Genomic DNA, 26,019 nt, shown 5'->3' with positions numbered 1-26,019 from the left:
CAGGCAGAGAGGCAGAGGAACCTCTTCTCTTTTTCCCACCATCGAAGGAGACGTTGACTGTCTTTGATCAGATTTGCCCATATCCAGCCGCCACCCTGCGTTGGTGCAGATCGCCCAGTCCCAGACAACACCAGAAGGGTTCAACTCAGAGACTTCTCACGTCAGCGGACACCACCGCTGCTCCAGGAAACCATACGAAACAGTCCAGCCTAAGCAAGAACAGGCCGCAGGTTCGTATCTCAGGCGCACCAGTCGCAGCTGCCTGACAGGTCCCGCCAGCCAAGCCAGCGAGGCCGGGGGGCGGCGCAAACTCCAACGCCGCAGGCCCCACCCGTCCGCGAGGTCCGTCCCCAGGGAACCGGCGACGAGAAACAAAGACAGGGACAGCCGCTGAGACCGATGGCGGCACACAGGACTCCAGGGGTCCCCGGGCCAGCGCAGGGTAAAATCGGCCACTTCTAAAGGAGAAATAAAGGATTCAGGCCCAAAGCCCGGCAGAGCCTCACAAAGTGAAGGCCATCTTGCCGAAGGCTAGGCCACGCCCACCTATGGCCCACACTTATTTACCTTGTCATGCTTGACCAGCGTGGAAGCACGAAACTCTGAAGTGCCTGACATAGAAACCACTTGGAGAGCATATTCAAGTCTTCACTACACATGCTATGCAAGCTGCATGAGTTCAGTCAAGGAAACCACATATCCAATGAAGCTACAGATCCTACTTTGATTCTAGGAAAAGACTCAGATGCCAGACTGACAGGGCTCAGGTCGGTGCTGTCTCAAAGGCAAGAATGTGGGAAATCGTCCCTGGTGGCCTACCTAAGCTGTGGGCCCACCCCCACCAAAAAGTGGTACTACCCCATCAAAAAAGAAGCAATAGCAATTAACTGGAAGTGCCAGCCTTTTCATATAGGCACCCCTTCATGGTGTGTACAGGCAACAATCCTCTCATTCCTCTGTTCCAGGGGTTGACCTCAAAATCACCCATTCTTATAAAAAAAGTGGATATTGCAGCTGCAAGAATACCGGTTTGATGTGGAGTACAAGCCAGGGACGTAAAACCAGCGGAGTAACTTTCAAGGCACATCTGACCAGTCACCATTGATGAAGAGGACACGTTGCTAGCCATTGAAGGAGTATGGTTGTCTGATCTTGGACTACTCCAGGCTCTTACAATGGCTTTGACAGAGGTCATGACTGCCTGCAGTCGGTTGGCAGTAGCAGCTGTGCATGCTGGAAACTGGAGAGCCCTCAAAATCAGTGATGCTTGCAGAACGGAAGAGGACCGGCTTATGTGGAGATCACTATATCAAATGTGTCACAAACTGAACATCACTGCTAAAGAATGCCTTATGGGAGGACCCCCTTTTGTAATATCACAAAGCCTTACTTAGCAGGTGGTACAGTTAGCTCGCCGCTCTCACCAAGGTGTGGTAAATCGACTCCGGAACAGTGTGGTTTTCAAGTCTTGACGAGTTAGTAGAGCAGGCAGTCAGAGGCTGTGAACTGTGTCAGTTAACAGGAGGCCCAGAAGTCCCCACGCCAATCATTATCAAAGACACACCTGGGATTCCCTGGCACAGAGTGAGTGTCGATTTTGGCAGCTTACCAGACAGCTGCAAAGTGCTGGTTGTAATTGATTACCATTCTAAGTATCCCAAGGTGGAGACAGTGCTTTCGACAGCAGCGAGGGATGTGATCCTAAAGCTGGAAAAAATCATGGCGACCCAAGGCTCCTCCAGGAACTGCTCACTGACGACAGACCCCCGTTCAATGGGCAAGAAGTGACAGAGTACCTCCACTCTCATTGCACTCAACACATTTAAATCCTGGGCCCACACCAATGGAGAAGCGTAAAGCTTCATGAGGACCCTAAGTGATACACATAGCTCAAGCATCAGGGCAAAACATAGAGTGGGCCATCAATGCATTTTTAAGGTAGTATTGATTGACTCCGCACACAACCACTGGTGTAGTTCCAGGTGTGCTCTGCCTAGGCTGGAGTGTAGTGGGCACTATACTAAAGTCAAACGAGGGGAAAAGAAGTCATTTAAACGTCCAACAGACCAGTACCCTTGAGCCACGTTTCGACATCTGCAAGTGGGTTGCAAAGCATTTCTGAAAGACCACTACCCAGGAAGCAAGTTCCGACTAATGTTCGAACATAGCTCATGGCTGCAAACAGGGATTTTTGAAAGCTACTCATAAAAGCAAATATAGGAGCCTGGGAGACAAGTGTGGCCAGGTATTAGCCCTTGAACAACAGTGTGGCGTGATCTTTGCTGGTGTACGCTGCACCACTAGTCTCTTGACCAACACTACAGCAATTGTGATGCGGTAGTAGTTGTCCTTTAGCCCTTAGCTTATCTAATTTATGCTGTTCTGTCTTTCTGCAGGTGGTGATGAAGGCTTTGTTCCGTGTGTGCTGGAAAGAGGAATGCTGAAAGACTGAGGCACTGCAAATGAACCAACCACACAGGAGCTCCTCTCAAGGTACGGCAGCTCACCCAGCTGTCCAAAAATATTTTACATTTAGCAATCAACCACAGACAGTAGAGATAGAAAAGCTCTGCAACATTTCTTGTGAGAACAGCAGCAGATAAGTGACCAAGCAGGACACAGGTGGAGGTTTGGTTCCAACTTCCTAGCAGCACCTGGATACAATCAAATCACAACATTCTAGGGATCCCTGCAAAACAAGATTCCATCAAATCACAAAATTCTATGGGTCTCTGCAACACAAGCTTCCATCAACTCACATAATTCTAAGGATCCCTGTAACAAAAGATTCCAGCCACAAATGAGGTAAGAGAAATACCTAGAGTCCAGCAAGTGCCAGAGTCTACACACATCCTGCTCTACCTTCAGACGTTTCCCTTCCCTACCAACACAGGGGCATCAATCTGCCAAAAGCAGGAGTTTTACAATTTGATGTCCCATTACTCATTACAATTCACTGAACAATATGCTGCATTAAACACGTTCCTGCATCACCAGTGCAAGAAACCTCCACTCTGGCCACTGTGACCTACTCTACAACCTAAAACCATCACAGCCATCAAGATGCAGTAAGATTCAGATCAGTGAGATTCTGATATCCAACCAATTAAATCTGCATCCTGATGACTTGTGAACAATCCCTGCTCTCTCTTAATTTGTAAAAGAATGAGTGCTGGTGCCCAAAGCTCTGCTCAGAAGCCAGAGGCCGGCACTATTAAATGTTGACGCTCTCAATACCAAGCCTGCGTAGCCTTGAATCCGGCTCATACCTCTTTAATCGACTACCAGACACTTCCTGCTGTTTTAGCTCACTCTTGCCTGTCTCTGCTTTCTCCATTTGTAATGTTTTTTCCATCTTTTTCTACCTTCTGCTGTGTATTTTCCCTCTTTTGCTGTCTGTTAATATCTGATGAGTTATAATAAGTGCCGGTCCCGCAAATGAGTGCCGGTGCGCCCCACCAGCAACCACCTCAAAGCAAGCACTGCCTGACATAAACCCTCTCTCCCTCTGATTGGAGCGTTTATATATCAGTCTCCACGACCCATCTCCCCTACTTTACCCTGCCCAACATCCCTACAACCTTTTGCACATGGGATTCCTAACCTACATATTTTAGTTAGGAAGCTTTTATCTGGTCTAAATCCCTTTCTCAGAACCACCTCTACCCCTCCTTAATATACTCCACTAATCTATGTTATGCACTTCTTATATGCACAGGGATTCTGAAACAAATGAGATAAAATCAATTAAACACAAATGCCAAAAAGAAAGTCCGAACCAAGAAACTCAGCAATGTTGACAGTTATAATTTTATTTTATACATCTCTGGCAGTGCATCCATAGAGCATGTCATTATTAAACACAAAATTATTTTAACCAGGACAACATTTTTCATCTCCGGCCTCAGTTCAAGAAAAAGTGTAGTTAAAATAGTTCGACTAAAATCCTGCATCATAATTTTATTGGTTAGTCGCCTTTTCTGCCTGCATCCAGGGCCGGCTTTAGGGCGGAGCGAGCGGTGCAGCCGCACCGGGTGCTGACCTCAGGGGGGCGCTATAAGCAATAACTTATGAAACTTGCGATTTAAAAGCACCCGCTGAAAAGTTTCTTGTGCGTCCAGCCTTCATGAAGCAATTAAAATTTCAAGATACCTCTTGTGATTAATGTTCCTGCTAGGAAGAGAGATCAGAAGTTTGTCTAGCAGCAGCTTTGACTCGCCATGAAGTAGCATAGAGGGTTAATGTGCCTGCTGCAAAGAACGTAATTATATTTTATGTGGATAGCTGAGAGGATAAGCCAGCCTTTGCAAGTACTTGAAAACTAATGAATGTATGTGAAAGGGCGGCTATTGAGAGATGAGTGGCACATTTGCCAGGTGGTAGTGAGGGATCTGAGGAGGTGGTCAGGGGGCGGTGGGCTGGTAGGGGGGAGTGCCAAAAAAAGACTGTCGCACAAGGCACCACCAACGCTAAAGCCGGCACTGCCTGCATCCACCCTCATGTGCCAAGCATCAAGGTTTGTAAACAACTCATAAAATATGAAAAAGACAGATTTGTAATGAAACACAGAAAATAATAATGATTCCTCTATTTAACTGTGTAAAACAAAATGAGCCCCATTTTTTTTTTTAGAAACCAGTGTTTTAACCCTGAATAACTTAAAGATGTATTTATTAAATGATTCTCAAACACATTGCTATCAAACTCCCTGATATTTTAAAACCACAAATGCTGCAGGATGTAACACAATACCCTTTACATGTCAAAGTAGGCATGCACCTTTTAAATCATTGAACACCAGATTTTACAAATCCGATTGAACAAATGTTAGTTTAAATGTACATATTTATTGATGTCAAATTTTGAACTTCTGTTGTTGTTCAAACTAATGTACAGCACAGCCACTGAAATACAAACGGAAAGAAAAGAAAAGTAGTTAGACATTTTGTTTTTTAAAAAGGTACACTTCTGCAAACGTTAAATGTACTTCTGAAGCTGTTTTTTTTTACAAATTCATGTCCTTAAAGACGTTTACGGAAAGATACATTTATGGTGAACAGCAGATCTTTTGGTCAGAGTTGACTTGAGGGCATTAGCAGTAGCCTCAATAGTGTTGTTTTTTTAATTTTTAATACACAGATTTATGCTTCTTCTTTTATCAAATTATTATTGAAGTTCACTTAGTTTCATTTGATAATTTGTAAATATTACAACTTCAATAAGTACAACTCAGCTGTATACATTTTTGGTAATTCTGTGATGTCTGTATGTTTGTATGGCATGATGCTGTGATGAAATGGCAGCTCTGGTGAACACATTCCATCAGTTGTGAGTTTGCCACATCATGAACCACCATTGGTAAGGAGTGAACAAGAGAGGGTGTGGCTAAGTGAGCATTGAGAGGAGGAAGAAAGAAGGCTCTGTGAAAGAGTGATTCTAGAATAAGAGAGGAAGAAGAGGCATGGAAGTAGGCGGATAAGAGATTAAAACAGACAGCATGTTGGGGAGTGACAAGACAGCAAGTAGGAAGGTGGCTTCACTTCACAGATGAAATCCAACAAGGCCGAAACTAGAACCAGTCTGGCATTACTTGTGCACCCACTCACACGCAACATGGCCAAGCAGTTTGGCCTGAGTGGTTCCTATTTGTATAGCAAGACCAGGGTGATTTGCATCTGTTCTGGCCTCCTTGGTAATGACACAAATGACATTTAAAAAAAACATGGTATGGAACTTAACCTCAGTAGGTTTAAGGGCTTACATAAAATCAAGCATTTCCATCCATCACTTTTTGGCTGCCTTATCCTTTCTTAGGGGTGGGGGTGGAGCTGCAGGAAGACTCAAATCTACTTACCACTGGGCTAGCCTGGAAAGTACCATGGGGAATCAGATGACAGTGAGCCTCTGGATACTTGTATCGGTAAACAACGTCCTTGAAGATTTATGTTGGTCTTTTGCACAACCAAAATGGGCCTAAATCATAGCTTTTTGAAGCGGTGCTCACCCTCAACCGTATCCTGGTTCCTGTCTTGGGAGGATGCTATATTTTTCTTTTCCATTTTAGACGTTTGACCTACACAAGCCTCCATTCTTTCTAGGGGAGTGTGATCAATGCACAAGGGTTTTGTACCCAATCAGGCTTCTAAGCACAATTGTCGGAGGGTGTCATCCAGACCCAGTGTTGAGCACTTAGCATTGTGGAACACAATAATATTAATGTTTGTCACCACTAGGGATCATTGCAGGATAACAATTCAAGTGTGCCTCAATAACCTTAAGTTGACCTTGTGGTCAATCACCTCATGTCAAAACATTATTAATTAACCGTAATACATAATGTTTACCTCTGGCAAAGTGAGGTTAATGACGCCACTCTTGTCCTTGTCCATCATTTGAAACATTTCTAAAATAAAAGAAAAAGACAGAGAGTGAAACAGCTTGGCTTTATACCTGCACACACATCCCATCTTTTCAATGGTGACTAACCATTGCAGTTCTTTGTAACTTACATTATGTTTGAGGGCATATGTACTTTATTAAATGCTGGCCAACACTGAGTAAAGACCCCTGTTGACTGCTCTTCTACATTTTGCCCACCGTGGCACAAGTCTTGAGATCACTGTCTGGTCTACCAGGAACTGTTCCACAAACTACACAAACTACACTAACTCTCAAAACCTTTCTCAATTACACATTTGCTTGGAGTGTAAATAGATTTAGGGTACATTAAGACAGGTTCATCCCGAACAGCACCTTTGACCTGCATGACCTATCTAAAGAAATAAACACATTTTTGATATTTTGCACAAAAATAGATGGACCACATTCAGCAATGTCAAACTGAACACAACCTAGAAACCCGCTGCAATAGTGGGTACAATAGTCAACATCATGTATTCCAAAGACAAGGGCAAGAGGAACCTCTAAACAAGGACTACATAATCATATGTGGACAATGAAGTATGACCTCACATTTCCAATTTACCAGAAATACAAGGGAGTGTAAAACTTGTTACCAAAAAACAGACTTGCTAAAAAGAAAGCATCAGAGTTAAATGGTACATCAATATCACTCCCATATCAATTTTCCGAAGTACTGATTACTAGCAACTTAAAACATAATACAAATTATAATGCAGATCAGCTTCTTGATCCCGGACAGAGCTCAAGGGGCAATGAAACGCATGCATCTGGACATGGATCCAGATGGACAAATGACCTTGAAATGGTGCACCTTTGCACTTCTATAGGGCACAGCAGAGGGACAAATGGGATAATGTATGTTATTTGCATAGGCATTTGTTACACAGGGACCTTATTAAGTGCAGCCACCGAGAACCATTAGCAAATACCTATGCTCTACAGAAACCATAAGCAGTACTGCTCATACCAGGCAATGCTGCATAGCCAACTGTTTAAAGATGAACTAATCCTCAACATCTCTTTCTATTGACGAATAGATTCATGAAATAACTTGCTGTAAATATTGATCAGTTGTTACACAGCCTTAGGAATTCTGCTGACTTATTTGTCAACCTTCCAGATTTAATGTGCTATATAAATGCAGTCTAGCATGGAAAACAACAACCAAGTATCATCTCCTTTCTCCTGTCTATTCTTTTTCCTCTTTCTCAGCTCTCTTTATTCCACACAAAGGGGTTCATTATGAACACTGCGGGATACCCCGCCGTGTTCATGCTGGCGGTCTTTTCATAGACCACCAGCCCCCTTGAGACCCCGCCGGTCGAATTACAAACATTCTGTTGGGCCGGGACATTGCCGACGGCTCCACATGGAGCCGTCGTCAAGGCCTCCGTGCGGCTGGTGCAGCAGCACCCGTCGCGCAGATCACTGCCCTTAAATGGGACAGTGACCTGCGCGACAGGGCACTGCACGGGGCCCCTGCACTGCCCATGCCAAGTGCATGGGCAGTGCAGGGGCTCCAGCGAGTCCTGGAGCACCCCTTCCACAAGCCTTTCCCTGGTAGGGGAACCCACCAGGGAAAGGCTGGGGGAAACAGGGTTCATTATCTAGAGGGCGGCGGTGCCTGCAACCCTGTCCTGACGGATAATGATATCTGACATCGTCAGGCTGCCTGTCAGCAGTAGCCTTGAGGTGGCGTCCCTGTGTTCATAATATGGCGGTTCTGACCTCCATGCTGTGGCGGTCTTTTCCGACACCAACGGCATGGCGGTCTGAACCACTGGGCTCATAATGATCCCCAAAATTTATATTTTAATCTAATAACAGCAACAAAACGTGTACCCCGGTAGGAAATAAACCAATGCACCGGGGTAGTTAACAACTAAATGTGTTGGAGAGACTAAAAATATCAAAGGGACCATAAGGTGAATGATGTCACAATATGTTTCAAAACCCAAGCTGACATCATCACACAAAGGAACATTATAGAATGATGATTGTTGGTGTCAGCTAATGATGCAGAACCGGGTTGGAGAACTGTTCTTTTCTCTCCAGTGAATGGCCCCTTTAATGTAAAAAGAGATGGAACCTTTTTATGGGGCAGCCACCCTGAGAGTAAGCTAGATGAAGGTGCCTTCCAGCCACAGGGAGATCTGAGGTTGCCTTGATCATACTGACAGTGCACCTGGCTCTCCCAGCTTGTTTGGAGCTGTTTTATTTTATTGATTCTTTGGGAAATGGCCAAAGCGTGGTGCACCAGTGCCCAGGGTTACTTTTTTCTGAGACTACTTAGATTAATAAAACAGGACAACGAAGTAAAGCCTAATAAATTGGTCTCATAAATGTTATCATTAACAAAGACTTCCATGCAGTGCATACATGAACAACTCTCAGTCCTCAGTGACATGCAATCCCAGTTGTTATGTCTTTGGATGTGTTGGGCTCCCATTCGCTCTTGTATGAATCTCTAAATCTTTTTCTTTTTTGAACCTTTCTGACCCTCTCTAAAGCCTGAAGCCTGTACTTATGTAAATGTGGTTAAACAGACCAATGCTTTGCCTAGGACAGATCACTCAGAGAAGTTTAGTGAGGTCTCGGGCTAAAAAGGCATACTGATATCGACACAAAGTTATGCTGAGTAAAAGGGGAGCACAACGTTTTTTTGCCATTGAAATTTGCGATATTCCCCATTTTTGCTGTGTTGCAAAATTTCATGACTACAGTAGTACAGTAGAAGTACAGTATGTTTCTGCATTACAGGATAATTAATATTCCCTCACTAGGGATATAAATGTAATTGTAATCGAATTCAGCCAAACAGGAAAATGTATTCAGACTATTTCTTTGTAAATTTCACTTCTGGAAGTCGTTTCTACACAAAATTGTGAATGTTTGCACAGTTTTCCCTGCAGGATCTCCTTTTTCAGAGTTTATTTATACACAGTGGCATTGGTCAAGAAAAGAACATTAACAGTTTTCTGCACGGTATATCTCACGCATGACCCTTTTTAGCTTCATATAAAGAAAAATGAGTGACTTCAGTTGTTGCAAATTCTCAGTTTTCATTTGTAAGAGAAAAGCAAAATAACTTTGCACCCTTTGCAAATTTGCGAAGTTTTCACAGAATCCTGCAACTTCACATCACATATTCTAAACAGATAACTCTTGAACATGGCTGTTTTCCCAGCTTAGCAATAATATATATAAAATGTGTTGGGTCTTGCATGAGGATTAATCATAGGGTGATAATAAGACATTTATGAGTTTAGAGATATCACACTTTAGTAGTTGTATTTAGTTTCACTCTATACAGACTGAGAAATACCTCTGAGTGCCTTTACCTTGAAAATGAAAAAGTGAGGAGGCACTTACTGAACAAGGTCTCCAGGCGAAGCATGCAGGCGACGAACCCATCAAAGTCAATGAGCAGGTCATCGGTGGCGTAGCGGTGCGTGATGATCTGCTGCACGGTGTTGTTAAGTGTAAATCCTAAGCAGGAAGGAGAAAGCAGCTCTCAGGATGAACAGGTAATGCTGAGGCATGGTTGCAAAGGACTGCATAATACAAGGGGACCTAATTGCATTGAGGTAGAGCTTGCACAGCAGCAGGGACATGCGCTCTCGTATGTGACCAGGACTCTTGCTGCACCTTGCAGCTTTTGGTTGAAACTGCCTACGTGAAATCAGAGAAGTGTTGGGGTGTAAGCTACCACTGAAGTGGAATGTTGTTTATTCATGAAATTACCTTCATTCTTCTTTCTCTTTTTTCTTTGTTTGTTCCTTCCTTTTTTCGACCTGAGTTTCTTATTGTTTACTGTATTTTATGTAGCACTGATGTCGGTTTGTAGCCATGTAAGAGCACTTTGTTGTAGATACATTCTTATAAACTGCAGGTTAGTGGTCTGTGCTGATACACTCAGTTAATACGTTTTCTAGGAGTGATTTGTTGTGAAACCATTGTGTGGACTGTGGTTGATGGTGTGCTGACGCACATGTTTGAGGATAATTACGTAGAGAGAAAAAACCTCACTTAGAAAATGGCAGCACAGAGAATTTAAACAACCTAGCAAACAGTCACACAAAAAAATAAAACTATCTTAAATCATTTGAAGTTGACTGAACACAATGAATACTTAACTTTATTTTCCAGTAACTCCTTTGTTTGCCTTTGATAGAATATCAGATTTGGACACACACAATATTTGTTAGATTGCTGAGCCTTTCTCAAACATCTGAACCTTTCTGAGCCTCATCGACAAACTCAATGTGCTACCACATCACCCAACCAACACATGCCAAGGGCCACATCCTCAACCACGTCTTCTTAACATCACCAGCCATCCAATGGAAATCTCTTATACCTGTGGACTGGACCAACCACTCCACTTTACCCATTTACTCACTCAATATCCACATTTTGGACAACCCAAAAGAGAACAGACTTTCAAATCCTTCAATGATTCCTCCTCTGACAACCAATATAGAGCTTGATGTCAGACATAAACAACCTTCTAACCATCTTCAAAGCTTTTACAGAACACAACCTGAACAACCATGCTCCAACTAAAACACTTAGGGGAAAACCAAAACTTTTCACACCCTTCTACACTAAAGACTTTGCCAACAACAAAAACTCTATCTGCTGATAGGAAAGAAAATGAATTTTCAAGAGAACTCCGATGACCTTTTGCTATTGAGGTCACTCCACACAACACATAAACAACTCATCACATCCGCCTAAGTGAAGTATTAATATCAACACCACCCATGAAGATGTCATCAGAATCTTAAAATTCAAGACAATCAAGCACTGCATCCACCCACCATCTACCACTTCTATGTCACTCTACACAAACAAGTACAATCCAAGGTTTTTTTAAAGAGTTACAAGGAGATAGTGTAAACACTGGTTATGGGAAGTCAGGACTAACTCTTGACCAGATGAGATGGTCAAGGTACAGTTTCAAAATCACCTTCAACATACAGCAGTACAACATGCTCATAGCAAGACCTTGACAGAGCAGAGAATGAATTCTACTCTAGATCAGGTTTGATAATAATCATCATGATTTTGCATTTATAATGTTGTTTACGTGGTATTTATGAATTTATCTCTCTATTTTTGTGCTTACTCTTTAAGATATTCCCCGGATGAGGGGGCAAACTGTCACAAAATGGAAATCCATGTTTTCATAAACCCATCAAAAGCAATTACAACTCTTTGGAATTTAAATTGTAAGAAGAAAGTGATCCGAGAAACTGATTTGTTGTTGAGGAATTATTAAAGAGACGTGTATTGTAATTTACGGCAATTGTTGTGTAGTTTAGCACAAATAAGTGCTCTCCCATTTCACAGAACTGCTCACGAGCATGCTCTGGGTTTGATCAATAGTTTAATATGAACAGCAATTTCGAGCCATGAAAATGCATTTGCTAGCAGCCCTTCTAGACAATGTTAAAACAAGTCGGTGAATACAGAAAAAATGCATAAAACTACAAATGTAAGCATTCAAATACACTGTTTTTGGGTAATATTTGATAGTGCATTGGAAAGAGAACAGGAGGCCTGTTGGGGCAGGACACCTTCGCTGTATCTGCTGCCACTTTTGTAATGAAGAACAATAACAGAAATGCCATTGGAAGATCTCTTGGACACAGCACTACAGCACCCCCCCCAAAATGTGTAGTACATTCATTGAGATTTGAGGTCTTCATTTGTTTATTTTTTTATTTGCACAACCAGAGGGACGTCTCTGACTGAAGTGCAATACATAGCTTCAAGGTGGTACATATAAGCAGGGATACAGGTGAGTTGGCTGCATAAAGAAGAGGTGTAGTGTAGGTGTGAGAATGTATATGAAAGGAGACTTGTGATGCACAAAAACATTTAAATAAACGAAATTTACACACACACATACATACATACGCACGCACACACACGCACATATAAATCAGAGACCTTTGAGTGTAGTTATAAATGACTAGGGGCAAATTTGAGAAAAGTGGCGCTGCATCCAATGCAGCGCCGCTTTCTTGCGTCTCTTAACGCCTCCCCCCAACGCCACCATGTATGCACCGTATTTAAAGTACGGCTCACCATGACAGTAGTTAGGGAACTAGCATCAAAACTTTTTACGCTAGTTTGGCGCTTTGAAGGATTAGCGCCAAAAATGTTGACACTAATCCCGGAAAGCACATTGAGGCCCATGGGAAATAATGGTATGCCTCCTTTTAACAACTGCTCTGTGCAGGCATTAAAAATGCCACTAAATGCCACTATAAATGGCACGAAGGGGGCCATTTTTGCAGCCCCCTAATGGGGGAATGGCCCCCTTGCATACATTATGCCTGGCACAGGCATAATGTGGTGCAAGGGGTTACAAAGTGGCGCGATGCATGCATTGCGCCACTTTGTAAATGTGGTGCGCTGTTTTTGTCATAATATTGCCACATTAGTGTAAAAAAATAATGCTAATGTATTGATATATGGTGCTAGGCCCTCTTAAATCTGGGCCTAGATCCTCAACAAGGGCCTCAACAACAGGGAAATGGTGGTAACCTGGTGTTGCATACATTTCTACAGGGTGCACTTACCGGCGTCACTGAGGGCTGTCCTCATTTCGTGGGCGTTGATAGCTCCTGATTGATCAGTGTCTGCTTTCTTATATATGTGCTAATGAGAAAAATGGAGAGGAGACCATATTTATTATTTAATGTTCTATTTAGTTTTGGTGTACAGCATCAAACATGTCCCATCACAGGCACTTCAGAGCACTTATATAAAATAAAATGGGTTAGCAGATAACGGAAAGATTGTCAAATACGTGAGGCAGCAACAACTACACAGAACTTATCAAGATAAATTTGGTCGGGATTTGGACTAGACCACCACAGCCGACATGGGGATAACACTGTGTTTCACAAGCATTGAAAATATAGGGCCAGATTTACAAGGCCCTATCGCCACCGGGACATCACTTTTAGTGACGCTTCGGGTGTTGCTATCCACTGCGCCGTATTTACAAGGTGGCGATAACCCACTTTTTGTGGCTTAATGCCACCTTGTAAATACAGCTCCTTCACATGCAGCACTTTGTGTGGAAGGGGCCTGCGAAGGGTGTTGCTGTGGGCATGCCACAGAGACACCCATTGCATTTTGAAGATGCCCCTGATTTACAGGTTTTCGTAAACCCGAGGCAGCGCCAAAATCTAACGCCACCCCAGGAATGGCGTTCACATGGCGCAACAAGAAGAAATGCTTTCATTTCTCCTCGTTTTTTACTCTTTCTATGTGTGCCTCATTTTGCAGCACACATAGAAAGAGCAAAAGGCTATTGAAGATTGTTTTTGTGTAGGAAGGGGCACCTTCAAATCTCCCCCGCAGCGCAGCCACCCTTACATCAAGGCGCAAGGGTGCCTGCATTGGCGCTCAGCAGCAAATTTGGTGCCAGTGAAGGGGGCAACACAGGGGGTATCGTATTCAATTAAATACAGCACATCCCTGCATTTTGAAAATGATTGAACGTGACGCTGCCAAATTTGGCGCAGGGTCGCATTCCATCATTTTCTCATAAATCTGGGCCACAGAGTCTCAATAGCCGGGGCTTTCATAAATACTTGTAATTCCTTATCACTAGTTCCACCTTACTTCCCATGGTGGGCGAGCTTTCTCAGTGCAGTCTCCTTTCAGTCAGAACACACTTCCTCTGTGTGATAGGGTCTGGCTATCTTTAGGCAAACACTAGAATTTCAGGTTAAGTAGCGCTTAGAAGACCTGCCCCATTAGACTTACTGGAATGTTGTGAATCATAGTGCTGAACCCATGCTAATGTATGTATGTGATAGTTTACTTGAGTCCAGTTTTGCACATAGCTGTTTGCATGCATGCATGTGGGCTCATGGCGCAATCTGTACTAAACTCGGCATCCACATTTGAAGGTAAGAGCGGTCTAACTCAAGACCCTTTATTCTGCATAGAGGTTGTAAAAATGGAAAGGACTTCTTATAAAACCCCACATATTGGATTCTAGACTTTGCATCCATTGGCATGTGAGACCGATCACTGATGCCCTCGAAGCAATCAATGGATTATGGTGGATCTCCTGGTGAAATTCCAGATGAGCCTCTGGCTGCATTTTATGGTCATAGAACATTCAAATTCTTCATTAAGCTTCATAGGTCCGTCGCTCTCTTCAAATTCACCACAATACCCTTCCTTCCTCATGACCTGGATTGGGCTGGACCCCATCTTGTCACCTCAGTACCTATACCAGCATACATGTGAGATGTCGTGTGGTGTAACATGCAGGCAAGAAACATCCCCGTTTAACACAGTTAAGTCATCAAACGAAGTCATACCTGGACTTAAGAGGGACGTTTGATGTGATCCTAATGCCCAGAGGCTCCGGTGTCACTGCACCTGCTGCACTATTGGCAGCTACGGACCTGCATACACATATGCTCAATTAAACACAGGTAGAAAAGAGGCACAGGTTCTCCTCTGCAGTGCCTTCCAGTTTTTGAGTTGAGTATATTTACTTTGCTGCATCTGGCCACTCATTTTCCAGCTCTGCAGTCTGGCTTTTAATATGTTCCTGGTGACTTCAGACATCTTTTTCATTGCAGAATAGAACCTTGATCGGTGGAAGAAAAGTAAGGCTTGTAGCCCACTCTTCTCATGTGGGCGATCAGTAAGGTCTTACAGTGGTAAAATCAGGGCAACCAGAAGGTCACAAGTTTTAATTTTGTTGAAGTCAATTCAGGCTTCAGTTCTTCTAAGGTGAAAGATGTAAGTATCACATAGGCCTCAGTTATGAGTTTGGTGGAAAAAAGGGCCAAACTCGCACATTTCGTAAACATTGATTCCGCAGGGTTCGGTAAATAATGTGTGTTAAATAACAATAATTATGATTTTTTACTATGTACTGCAGATTCAGTACTTATCATACAGGTTACGTACCATATGTGTGCTGTTTTCCAGGTGTGGTACATACTGCACCCAGTATCCATCCATCCTAATGCTCATGGGTTGTTGTGGCTGAACATGGATGTGGCATTGCATGATATAGTGGGCTATCAGTTCTTCATCCATGGCTATCTACTGGGCTGTGGAAGTGTGAGTTACTGCAATTAACCCTCACCTTCCCTGGCTGTTTATGTAGGTTTAAACCTTTGAGTAGGTGTGTGCCATTTTTGTTTCAACTCCAACAGTCCTTGTGCTGTGTTTTTCTCCTAGTGTTGATTTGGTCTTCGTTTTTTATATTGTTTAGCAACTTTGTTTTATTGCCTACACTTTCAGAAACTTTTGTCACCTGCTTTTACCTTGAAATATTTAAGGTGCCATTGTCCACTGGTTTTCAATGACCTCTTATATATGTAAATTGTTCTTATTTAACAAATGAGTTTTTTTTTGCATGTGGTGACTATCGCATGCGGTAAATACTACATGTGACAAATAGCGCATATAGACCACAAACATGTAGTATGTTGCGCATATGATAAATATTGCATGCAGTTTTTAACTCGTGATCTGATGAGCCAGTAAGTTCGTGTGTTATTTACCCTGGAATGCAATAATTACCACTACACCTAATTCCTAATCACGGCCTACTCTGGGTGACCACAGCTCCTTTCAAATCTGGCACCAAACTGCAAGACTGTGAAACACCAGCCTGTTAAAATGCACGTGTTGAGTGTGTGCATAAGCCTGTATATGAAAGGAACAAGTAGAAACCAGAATGCTGTAATGGGAATATCAAGGGGCTTTAGGTCTAAAAGTTGCTTTATGCAAAAGTGACAACCCTGTTGCTCAGGGTGGAGTTAGATGAATGTGACTGTAAGGGAAATGCAAATTATTTTCTCTAGTTGGCGTATTTTTTGTCTATACCCTAGATATTCTGTGGTGAATAGTTAACTCTGGGTCCTGCATTGCACATAGCTATTGGTTCCTGTACAAGGCAGCTCTCACAACTTGCAAAATAATTGCTTGCTCGCTGAAGGAGGCACCATAAGTAGGCAGTTAGCGCCCTCTGTGGGATTACTTAGGTATGTAACAACAGATGTGTTGTTCCCATAGGGCCTGATTTTTTCAAAATAAGCCAGTACATGATGCAACATGTGCAAGCAGTGAAAGAAGAGCATGCATGTTTCACCTGCCGGGTCATTGCAAAACATGACATTTTAACGTTAAGCTTCCATTAATGTTTGAGTGGTGTACAATAAATAATATGCAGTAATGAGCCAGGCCCCGTCATCAGAAACAAATGCATTTTTTCTAAATAATCCACTTGTTGAGTCTGATACCGCCCGCTGTGCTGTTCATGGTTTTACAGAAAGAATTCCGAACTCATCACCATCAGTCGACAGCACTGACAATGATAGTAACACAACTACTAAGCATCACAGTCCTACAAGTGTGACAATTCAGACTATTCCAGGCCCCCACAGCTATGACAAAGGCTTGGACAGCTGGTAATAGACAATTTTATTGTTTATTCAATTAATAATTAACTGTTGTTGTGGTCATCTCTAAGTTAGCCAGGCAGCACTACCTTGTTGCAGTCTGTCACAAGCACCGATATTAACCATTAAGTGGCAGTGCAGAGCACCGGACACCACCAGCTCAAAATGAGCACCAGAGACTATTATCTCAGGGATGTTATTATATTTATAAAGTAATATATGGGTAAAGTATTACTTTCGGAAAGATTAATCTTGTGGAAGTATTATATTAGGAAAGTATTATCTTGGGAAAGTATTGCACTGGAAAAGCATTAATTGGGGACAGTATTATTTTGGAAAATATAATCTTGGAAAGGATTATTTTAGAAAGCATTATCTTGGAAAGTATAATCTTGGAAAGGATTATCTTGGGAAGCTATTATCTTCTAAAGTATAATCTTGGGAAATATTATCTTGAAGAGTAGTATATTGGAAAGGCAGTATCTTAAAATGTGTGATCTTCAAAAGGATTATCTTGGAAAGTAATATCTTGTGGAGGAATTAGCTTGGAAAGTAAAATCTTGGGATGAATTATTTTAGAAACTATAATTTGGGAAGGTATTGTCTTGGGAATTATAGTCTTAGAAAGGATTATCTTGAAAATCATATTGAGAAGGTATTATCTTAACAAGTACAATCTTGAGAATGATTATCTTGGAGAGTATTATCTTGAGAAGGCATTGTCTTGGAAAGTATAATCTTTGAAAAGAGTATATTGAGTAGTGTTACCTCAGAATGTATTATTTGGTAAGTATAATTTTGGGAAAGATTTTCTTGGAGAGTACTATCTTGAGAAGGTGTTATCTAGGAAAGTATGATCTTGAGAAGGACTATCTTGGAAAGTATTAACTTGAGAATGTATTCTCTATAAACATGGAAAGTATTATCTTGGAAAGTATTATCTTGAGAAGGATTAACTTGGAAAGTATTAACTTGCGAATGTATTGTTTTGCAAAGTGTAATCTTTGGAAGGATTATCTCAGTAATTGCTATTTTAGGAAGAATTTTCTTGGAAAGCATGATAGCATCTGATGAGGCTGTTGCGTACAGTGGAAAGTTATGCTGTTGACCTATCTGAATTACAAAGGCAGTTTTAGCATCAGTGACCAGCATCTGAGAATGGGCCACCCTTAGGGGCATATTTATACTCCGTTTGCGCCGGAATTGCGTCGTTTTTTTTAATGCAATTTCGACGCAAAACTAACTCCATATTTATACTTTGGCGTTAGACGCGTCTAGCGCCAAAGTCCATGGAGTTAGCGTCATTTTTTAGCGTCGACACCTACTTTGCGTTAATTATATGCAAGGTAGGCGTTCCCGTCTAAAAAATCGACTCCGAGGCATGTGCGTGGGATTTATACTCCCGGGCAAAAATCACGCCTGGGAGTGGGCGGGTCTAAAAAAATGACATACGCCCGCTTTTGCGCCGTTTTTTAGCGCCTGCAAAAGGCAGGCGTTAAGGGACCTGTGGGCTCTGAAGGAGCCCAGAGGTGCCCCCCCATACCCCCAGGGACACCCCCTGTCACCCATGCCCACCCCAGGAGGACACCCAAGGCTGGAGGGACCCATCCCAGGGACATTAAGGTAAGTTCAGGTAAGTGTTTATTTTTTATTTTTTTGTGGCATAGGGGGGCCTGATTTGTGCCCCCCTACATGCCACTATGCCCAATGACCATGCCCAGGGGACAGAAGTCCCCTGGGCATGGCCATTGGGCAAGGGGGCATGACTCCTGTCTTTGCTAAGACAGGAGTCATTTCTATGGGGGTTGGGAGTGAAAAAAAATTGAGCAAATCGGGTTGAGGCGAAAAAATTGCCTCAACCTGACTTGCCCCATTTCTTGACACCCAAGCTCCATATCCGCCTACGCCGGCGCTGCCTGGTGTACGTCGTTCTTTTTTAACGCACACCAGACGGCGACGGCGGCTAACGCCGGCTAACGTCATTCAATAAATACGGCGCCCGCATGGCGCTTCAGAATGGCGTTAGCCGGCACAAATTTTTTTGACGCAAAACTGCGTTGGCGCAGTTTTGCGTCAAAAAGTATAAATATGGGCCTTAGTGTCAGTGCAATGACAGTATCTCTGGAGCTCTGTGCTCTGACTTTGAATTTCCTGTGAAGTGGTGGCACCTGCTCTCTGCAGATCCTTTCGCCCAACCATAAGCATGTGGTGGATTTTTCGTTAATCCGTCCCAGAGTTGCAAAAATCAGTGCAATCAGTGCAATTCTCATGCTCAATGTGCTCCTAAGTGGTTCTATTCAAGGACCTCGTGAGAATGGACACAGGTAGATTCTAATTGTAAATGTATGTCTTGAAGAACAGAGAGAGATGCTTTGCAGAGGAGCAACAGAGAGAGACAGCTGGTACTCCATCAGCACTTCCAGTGTGGACTTCATTGCAAAGCCAGAGAACAGAACTGCTGAATCCAAAACTGGCAAAAATGCCTTAACTCCAGCGTTTTACACAGAATGCTACATTACATTATCAGAAGGCACGCAGAGGGCAAACAATTTGTGTCTCAAACATATCTGTGGAGAGCCAGCCTTATCAAAGGTGAGGATGAGCTCCTTCCACGGGATGATCAGACATGATACTGAATGGCGAGTGTCAGATGATGAAAAGACACAGGGACATTTTAGAGGCTGAGGACTTCTGCAGGACAAATCTTACAGTCTTATCGGCACAGACAGACATAGCTCCATGTAAGTGATATTCTGGTAACACTTGAATGGATCATTGAACGTTCATCACTATTTACGCTACGTGCCCAGCGAAGGGTGAAGTAACAAAGAATGGCAAAAAAAAGCAATAAAAAATTACTGAAATTGCTTAGATAAACAAATGATTGAAATTCATCAGGCATTAAAAAAAATCCTGAAATTGGTTAGGCCACAAACAAATTAATAAAATTAGTCAGACAATAACCAAATCAGTCAGGCAACAAACATATTAGTCAGTAAACGAACCATTTAAGAAATACCTTCCATGGCGACAGAAAAGAATAAGAAAAAACAAATTTTACCTTGTTTGGTTTAAAGCATTATAAATAAATAGCTCCAAATGTTTATTTTTGTATGTGATCCCAGAAGATTAAGGTTGGCTTTCATTGGACTGAAGTGGACATAAATAATTGCTTTTATTTCTAGAAGAAGACTTTCCTTTTCGAAGTGCAGGGTGTAGGGCTCGGGGCAGCAGTGGTGTTTTTTGGCTTGACTCTGTTTTTCCTGACTAGCAGTTTTGGGGTTATGGATGGCAACGTGGGCCTTCCAATGGGAGAAGAGGGAGATGATCACTGGGGAGGTGGTATACACCCACACATTTGAAACGTTGAGCATCCAATGTACACATTGTAATGATAGAAAGATCAGGAATTACTGTGCAAGCTGGGTGAACAAACACTAAACACTCCCAGAAGTGTTAGGGAAAATGTTTCCAGCCACAGAAAGGAAGAGAAATACGTTTCACGTGCTAATGTGCATTTCTGCCATCCTTACTCCTGTAGGCGACCTGCAGAAGTATATATAGCACGATAGGAGTATTTGAAGAGAGCTAAGGCGTCCAAGAGTCCTCCTGGAGATTTTTTAATGTCAAAAAGTAAGAGAAAGTTTATAAAGTGAAGATGTATGATTTCTAGAGAAAAAGGCAATTGCACTAATGAAAAAGCAGGTGTACGCTATGAGCAGATGTAATTGCATAGATGTAACTGGGAATTCATAACGCTTTTTAAGCCATACTTCTGGAAACCTGCAACTCACAAATTGCCTTTGTGAATTCTAAAAATTCATAAATCTGTGCCCATGTGATGAAGTAAATGTACTGGTAGAGAGTTATGATTTGTTTTAAGAATTACGTACAGGAGTGGAAAATGGTAACTTTTGTCCTGCCGCCAAGAAAGAGAGGGAGGCCGGAAGTGAGGAGGACTTCTGGATGTATGGCTTGTATTATGATGGAAAAATCAGGACATGTTGGAATCTGACAGGAAGAGCACTTACTATATACTTCTGAATTTTCATCCACATGACCTTGAATTCTGTTACGTCCAAAGTTCCAGTCCCACGATGCTTTTTTTGTTGTTAAGGCTGAAATGCATGTTTACTAAATATGGCAGTGAATACTACTACTGATTAATTTAAAGTACGAATTAGAACATAAAGTGAGGGCAGGCTGCCTGCCAACTTCTTCTGTAAGTGCTGTTTGCTAGATCTTCCAAGGATGGCTTTATTAAATAATTCATACAATTCATAAATAGCTATAATGCTCTCCATCCCTGTGCCTTGTTTGGCAGTTTTTATAAATAAACTTTGTCTTAGAATTGTGGGTCAGAAGTAAAAGTGAGAATGGATGGATCTAGAGGAATGTGGGTGGCCACACGTCCCCGTTCTTGTTATTCCATGAATCTACTCCTGTATATGCACAGCGAGTTTGAGCGTGACCATGACATGGTGACCAGGAACACCACCCAGGCTGGCAGTGTTGGAGGGCACTTGTCCTAGGTCCCATCTGGGGATCCCTTTAAAGCGGCTATCTAGTGTGGAAAAAAGAAAATTGTTCTTTTTCCCTAGTCCTGCATCACTAAAAATCACCAACAATAGTCGTTCTGGAAGCTTTCTTTGTTTGATGATGTCAGCTTGTGTTTTGAGATGTATTGTGGCCTCATTAACCGGATGGACCCTTTAAGTCGATGTTGCACTTCTGGCGGCTGCTTGTGTGTCACTTATGTCCGCCATTAGCTCCATTCTCTTTCTGTGTATGTGACTGCCGTACAGGGGCGACTCCTCCATTAGGGCAGAGGAGTATTGCGCCCCTGCCAGCAGCGGCAGCTGCAAAACCTTTTCAAGAAAACCATAATAAACTGTGTTTATTATGGGTTTCTTGAAAAGGGGCGGGGCATTCAGGGTGACGAGCACTTGAGGGGAGTGCAAAGAGCACATGTGTGTATGGCCGGCCTTCTTGGGCCAGCCAAACACACATGTTCAGTAGGCTCTTTCCAACCAAGCAACACAGTTGCCAGGCTGGAGAGAGCCTGCACAGGCTCCCAGTCTGCCTGGGAGCGCTGTGGCTGGGCGCTCCCAGCCAATCCTGACGTGGGAGCCTGTGCCTGCAGCCTGGAGCTACGAGGAAGAGAGGAGCGGCACGGCGGAGGAGGTAAGTGTTGTTTTTAATTATTTTTTTATTTAATAGTTATTTATCCTCTCATCCCCCATGGGCGCCGCCCCACCCATTCTGGTTGCCACAAGCTGCGACTGCTGCCGTATCAGGCAGCCTGAAACTGATGTTCTTATTTAGAATTTTCTCCAAAATGAGCTTTAGGCCGAAAGTTCAGTCGCCTGTCATGTTTGCAACAAACAATGCCCTACATTGTTAAAACAGAAATTAAAGTCAGAGCTCTAAGGCTTCTGGGCTTCCATGCCCTACCATAGCCCAACTGATCCTACCGGCGCAGTCCAGGGGAGTCTGAGTCTTTCATCACATGCCCTTGGTTTTTATGTCTCCTCGGCCATAACACTTGAAATTAAAATGTGGCCACTGTGGTTGTGGTACGATGATGGTAACAAAGGGGGTCATCATGATCCCGGCGGTAAAAAACGCCTACCTTCGTGGCAACGACCGCCAAAAGACCATCGCCATGGCTACCAGCCGTCTGCCGGTTTATGACGACAGCCGGATTTTCGCCAGAAGGAAGCCGGAAATCCGACTGTGGCCATGCTTGCTGATGGCGGTAAGGTGGCGCTGCTGCCAGCAGCAGCGCCATGCCAGTAGACCGCCGCCAGCCGTATTATGAGAATAATACGGGCTGGCGGTGTTCTGCTGGCGCCCCGTCCCATCTCCTGCTGGAGGACACCCTGACTACAGGTAAGTCGGGTGCTCCAACAGGGGAGGGTGTGTGTTGCGTTTTGTATGTGTGTGCATGTTTGGGGGGTGTGAGTGCGTGTATGTTGAGTTGTGCGAATGCATGTATGCGTGTATGTATGTAAGTGTGTGCGGATGTGTGTGTGAATGGATGTATGCATGCATGGATGAATGTTGGAATGGGTGTGTGTGTATGCATGTGTGAAGGGAGGGGTGTGTAAGAAGGGGGGGTTTTGAGAGGAAGGGAGGATGTGGGGGAAACCTGGGGAGGGGGGCGGAAAAGACCACTATCACTGACAGGAAAGGAATTTCCTGTCACTGATAGTGCCTACTGCCATGGATTTCGTGGCAGTAAGGATGCCACAAAAACCATGGCGGTAGGTGGGGTCATAATCCTGCAGGCAGGGAAGTGACGGCCGCCGGACTGGAGATTAAAATCTCCAGCCCGGCGGTCGGTGCCGCTGTGGCGGTTGGTGTGGTACATTGGCAGTTTGGCTTCAGCCAAACCGCCAATGTCATAATATGGAGGAGAGTACCGCCAGCCTGTTGGCAGTACTTTCCTCCATATTAACGCTGACCGCCAGGGTCATAATGACCCCCACAGTCTTTTTGATTTGGCAGTTTGTGCACCGTTTGTCTGTCTCGATTTTCCATTCCTAAGGGCCCAGAATATATGATTGTACATTCCTACTAGCATTCCAATCACCCCCTTCCCAACCAGCTGCTGTATGAGGCTTCCAATATTAATTTACATTAACGCCCATCCACGTATCCCATCGATCCGCACATGTCAGATGAGCATTAAGCCATAGCCTCAAATTTTGGCTTCCACATTAGTTTGTCTCATTTTGTCTTGATTCTTTCCTTGTCGTCCTACTCATCTAATTGTCGTACTGTTCTCCTGGCTGCCTGTAACCAGTGCACACCTGCAGATTACCCATCTATCACTCCCGGGAAAATTCTAAAGAGGATTTACTGTTACTGCTGTACTGTGCCTGTCTGAGGATTCACTTCATTACTCCTAAAAGAGACTCTTTAAATCTCTAGGTCACTTAGAATGACTTCCTACAACCAGTGCACATCATGTGACTTCTCCTGGATGGATCTAGACGGCATTTATGCAAGCTGCCTGCAACCTGCACATACTGATGGGTTGTTCTCCCATCTCTCCAGGGTGTACCGGGCAAAGCTTTCACTCTGCTTGCTCTGTGTTGTCAGAGAAGTGACTGCACTGCATGAACTGTGCTTGCTTCTCTTGTGTGCAGGCCTGTGACATACTGCTCTTCACTTCTGGAGGGACTGCAATATTGATAGCACATACCATCGTTGTATACACAACATGCCTGGGGGTTGCTCATGTCTTGCTCCGGGGGATTATGTAGAGCATTATCCACAACTGCCTGCATCTAGGACCTGCTTTGGTTTGCCCCTATACCACTCATGGGTGGTTCCTATAAAAATCCTCACAGAAACCACAATGATAAATTTTGATAAAATGAAGCATTCCATCGCTTGCTTCTTTTCCCAGCATTGCATGCTTACGCTTCATGACCTCAGATAAGATAAGAACATCACTGTGATTACTCATGCATAACACCAAATGGCTTCCCACACAGGCCACACCTCAATTCAACACTCTTTCAACCATGCATGCTTCAGTGGTGTAGTGTGCTGTGTGCCCACTCATGTGCTTTGGTACCTAGTCTCTCCCCTTATCTCTGCCCTTACCATCTGGCTTTTTCTGTTCCTGTGGTACTTGCTGTGTCCCACAGCTCACTATGGGAGCCCACAACAGCCACCATTTCCTACAATACCCCCTGCTTCCAATGCCACCGACCTCTGTCATGGTCACCCCGGCTGCAGATAATGGATCTCCTCACCTGCGTGGGACCAAATAGTCAGATGTACACATTTTTGCCCCCTTGTGGACACACCAACTTCATTGCATTCTTTTGATTAAATATCTGGTGAATTAGACAAGCCATGATCATTTATTAATCAGTTTTTAAAGGATGTCCAGGTAAGCCTATACTGTAAGATGTAGCAACATTTGAAGGATACATCCAACAGGCTGATCATTTCCCTGCAGCACGCCAGCGTGAACCCATCTGTTTTGATGTCTGGTCCTAGAAAGAGAAATTCAAATTTGATCACGTACAATTAATGAGGTAGAAGCAAACAGCTTATGTGGAGTATGTCCCCTTTAGAGGGCTGGTTACCTTTGCATTTCCTGAACCACTATGGTTGCCATTTCACTTCAAGTTATTCAATATTTACAAGGGTAAAGGGTAAATAGACTAGCCTGCAACAAATGCACCTATAAGGAATACAAGAATCCGACACCACGACAACAGATGTGTCACAGAAATGTAAGAAGGTGTGAACACCACAAAAGATGCATCGGAGAAACATAAGATGGTGCATCCACCACAACAGATGCATCGCAGAAATGTAAGAAGGTGTGACCACCACAACAGATGCATCTCAGAAATGTAAGAAGGTGCGACCACTACAACAGATGCATCGCAGAAACATAAGATGGTGCATCCACCACAACAGATGCATTGCATAAATCCAAGAAGGTGCAATCACCACAACAGATGCATCGCAGAAACATAAGATGGTGCAACCACCACAATAGATGCATCGCAGACATGTAAGAAGGTGTGACCACCACAACAGATGCATCTCAGAAATGTAGGAAGGTGCAACCACCACAACAGATGCAATCCAGAAATGTAACAGGGTCCAACCTCATAACAGATGCATCAGCAGGACAGTAGTGCAGAGACAGCACTATAGCTGAAGCATCATCAAGGAATATAAGAAGGCAACATGTCCACAACAGTTTAATCAGCATGGGAATATGTGTGTGGAATCCGACACACTCAGAACATGTAAGCACAGCTAAACTCAGTATTGTGGACCTGAATTATTTCTCTACACGTTTGTAATGCTTCTTAGAATTGTTAGAATTGTTGATATTGGAATATGGAACGTGTGGCTTTTGCTACGTTGGTACTTTTGTTTAATTGACGTCGAGAACTTTGGATTTTGATGAAATGATATCGGCTGGATCTCTCTTGTACATCATACATAATTGTACATCATACAGCGCTGGCATCAATGCAAGGCCGAGCTGAATTTACATCGCGGAGCCATTGTATTTAGAATACAGCATATATGTGTATAGGAGAATCTTTGTGTGCTGCTGCTCCAATTGTGTTTGACACTAGTGCATCGTTTT

At 43.3% G+C, this 26,019-nt stretch overlaps 1 protein-coding gene across 1 annotated transcript in view; it reads right to left on the bottom strand.

Annotated features, from left to right (window-relative positions):
• Positions 1–3,791: 3,791 nt before the first annotated feature.
• The window catches only part of LOC138295493 (calpain-8-like), a 187,902-nt gene continuing 165,674 nt past the window's right edge, over positions 3,792–26,019 (bottom strand). Inside the window, exons 16-21 of the mRNA XM_069233833.1 lie at positions 24,834–24,898; positions 20,915–20,983; positions 13,017–13,095; positions 9,796–9,912; positions 6,345–6,403; positions 3,792–4,904 (exon numbers count right to left, since the gene is read on the bottom strand). Coding sequence (XP_069089934.1) covers positions 4,881–4,904; positions 6,345–6,403; positions 9,796–9,912; positions 13,017–13,095; positions 20,915–20,983; positions 24,834–24,898 — 413 coding nt within the window. The 3' untranslated portion in view covers positions 3,792–4,880. The remainder of the gene's footprint in view (positions 4,905–6,344; positions 6,404–9,795; positions 9,913–13,016; positions 13,096–20,914; positions 20,984–24,833; positions 24,899–26,019) is intronic.

This window comes from Pleurodeles waltl, chromosome 5 (assembly GCF_031143425.1).
Source record: "Pleurodeles waltl isolate 20211129_DDA chromosome 5, aPleWal1.hap1.20221129, whole genome shotgun sequence".
NCBI lineage: Eukaryota > Metazoa > Chordata > Amphibia > Caudata > Salamandridae > Pleurodeles > Pleurodeles waltl.
Note: the sequence above shows the minus strand (reverse complement) of the source record. Positions and strands in the feature narration are given on the sequence as shown.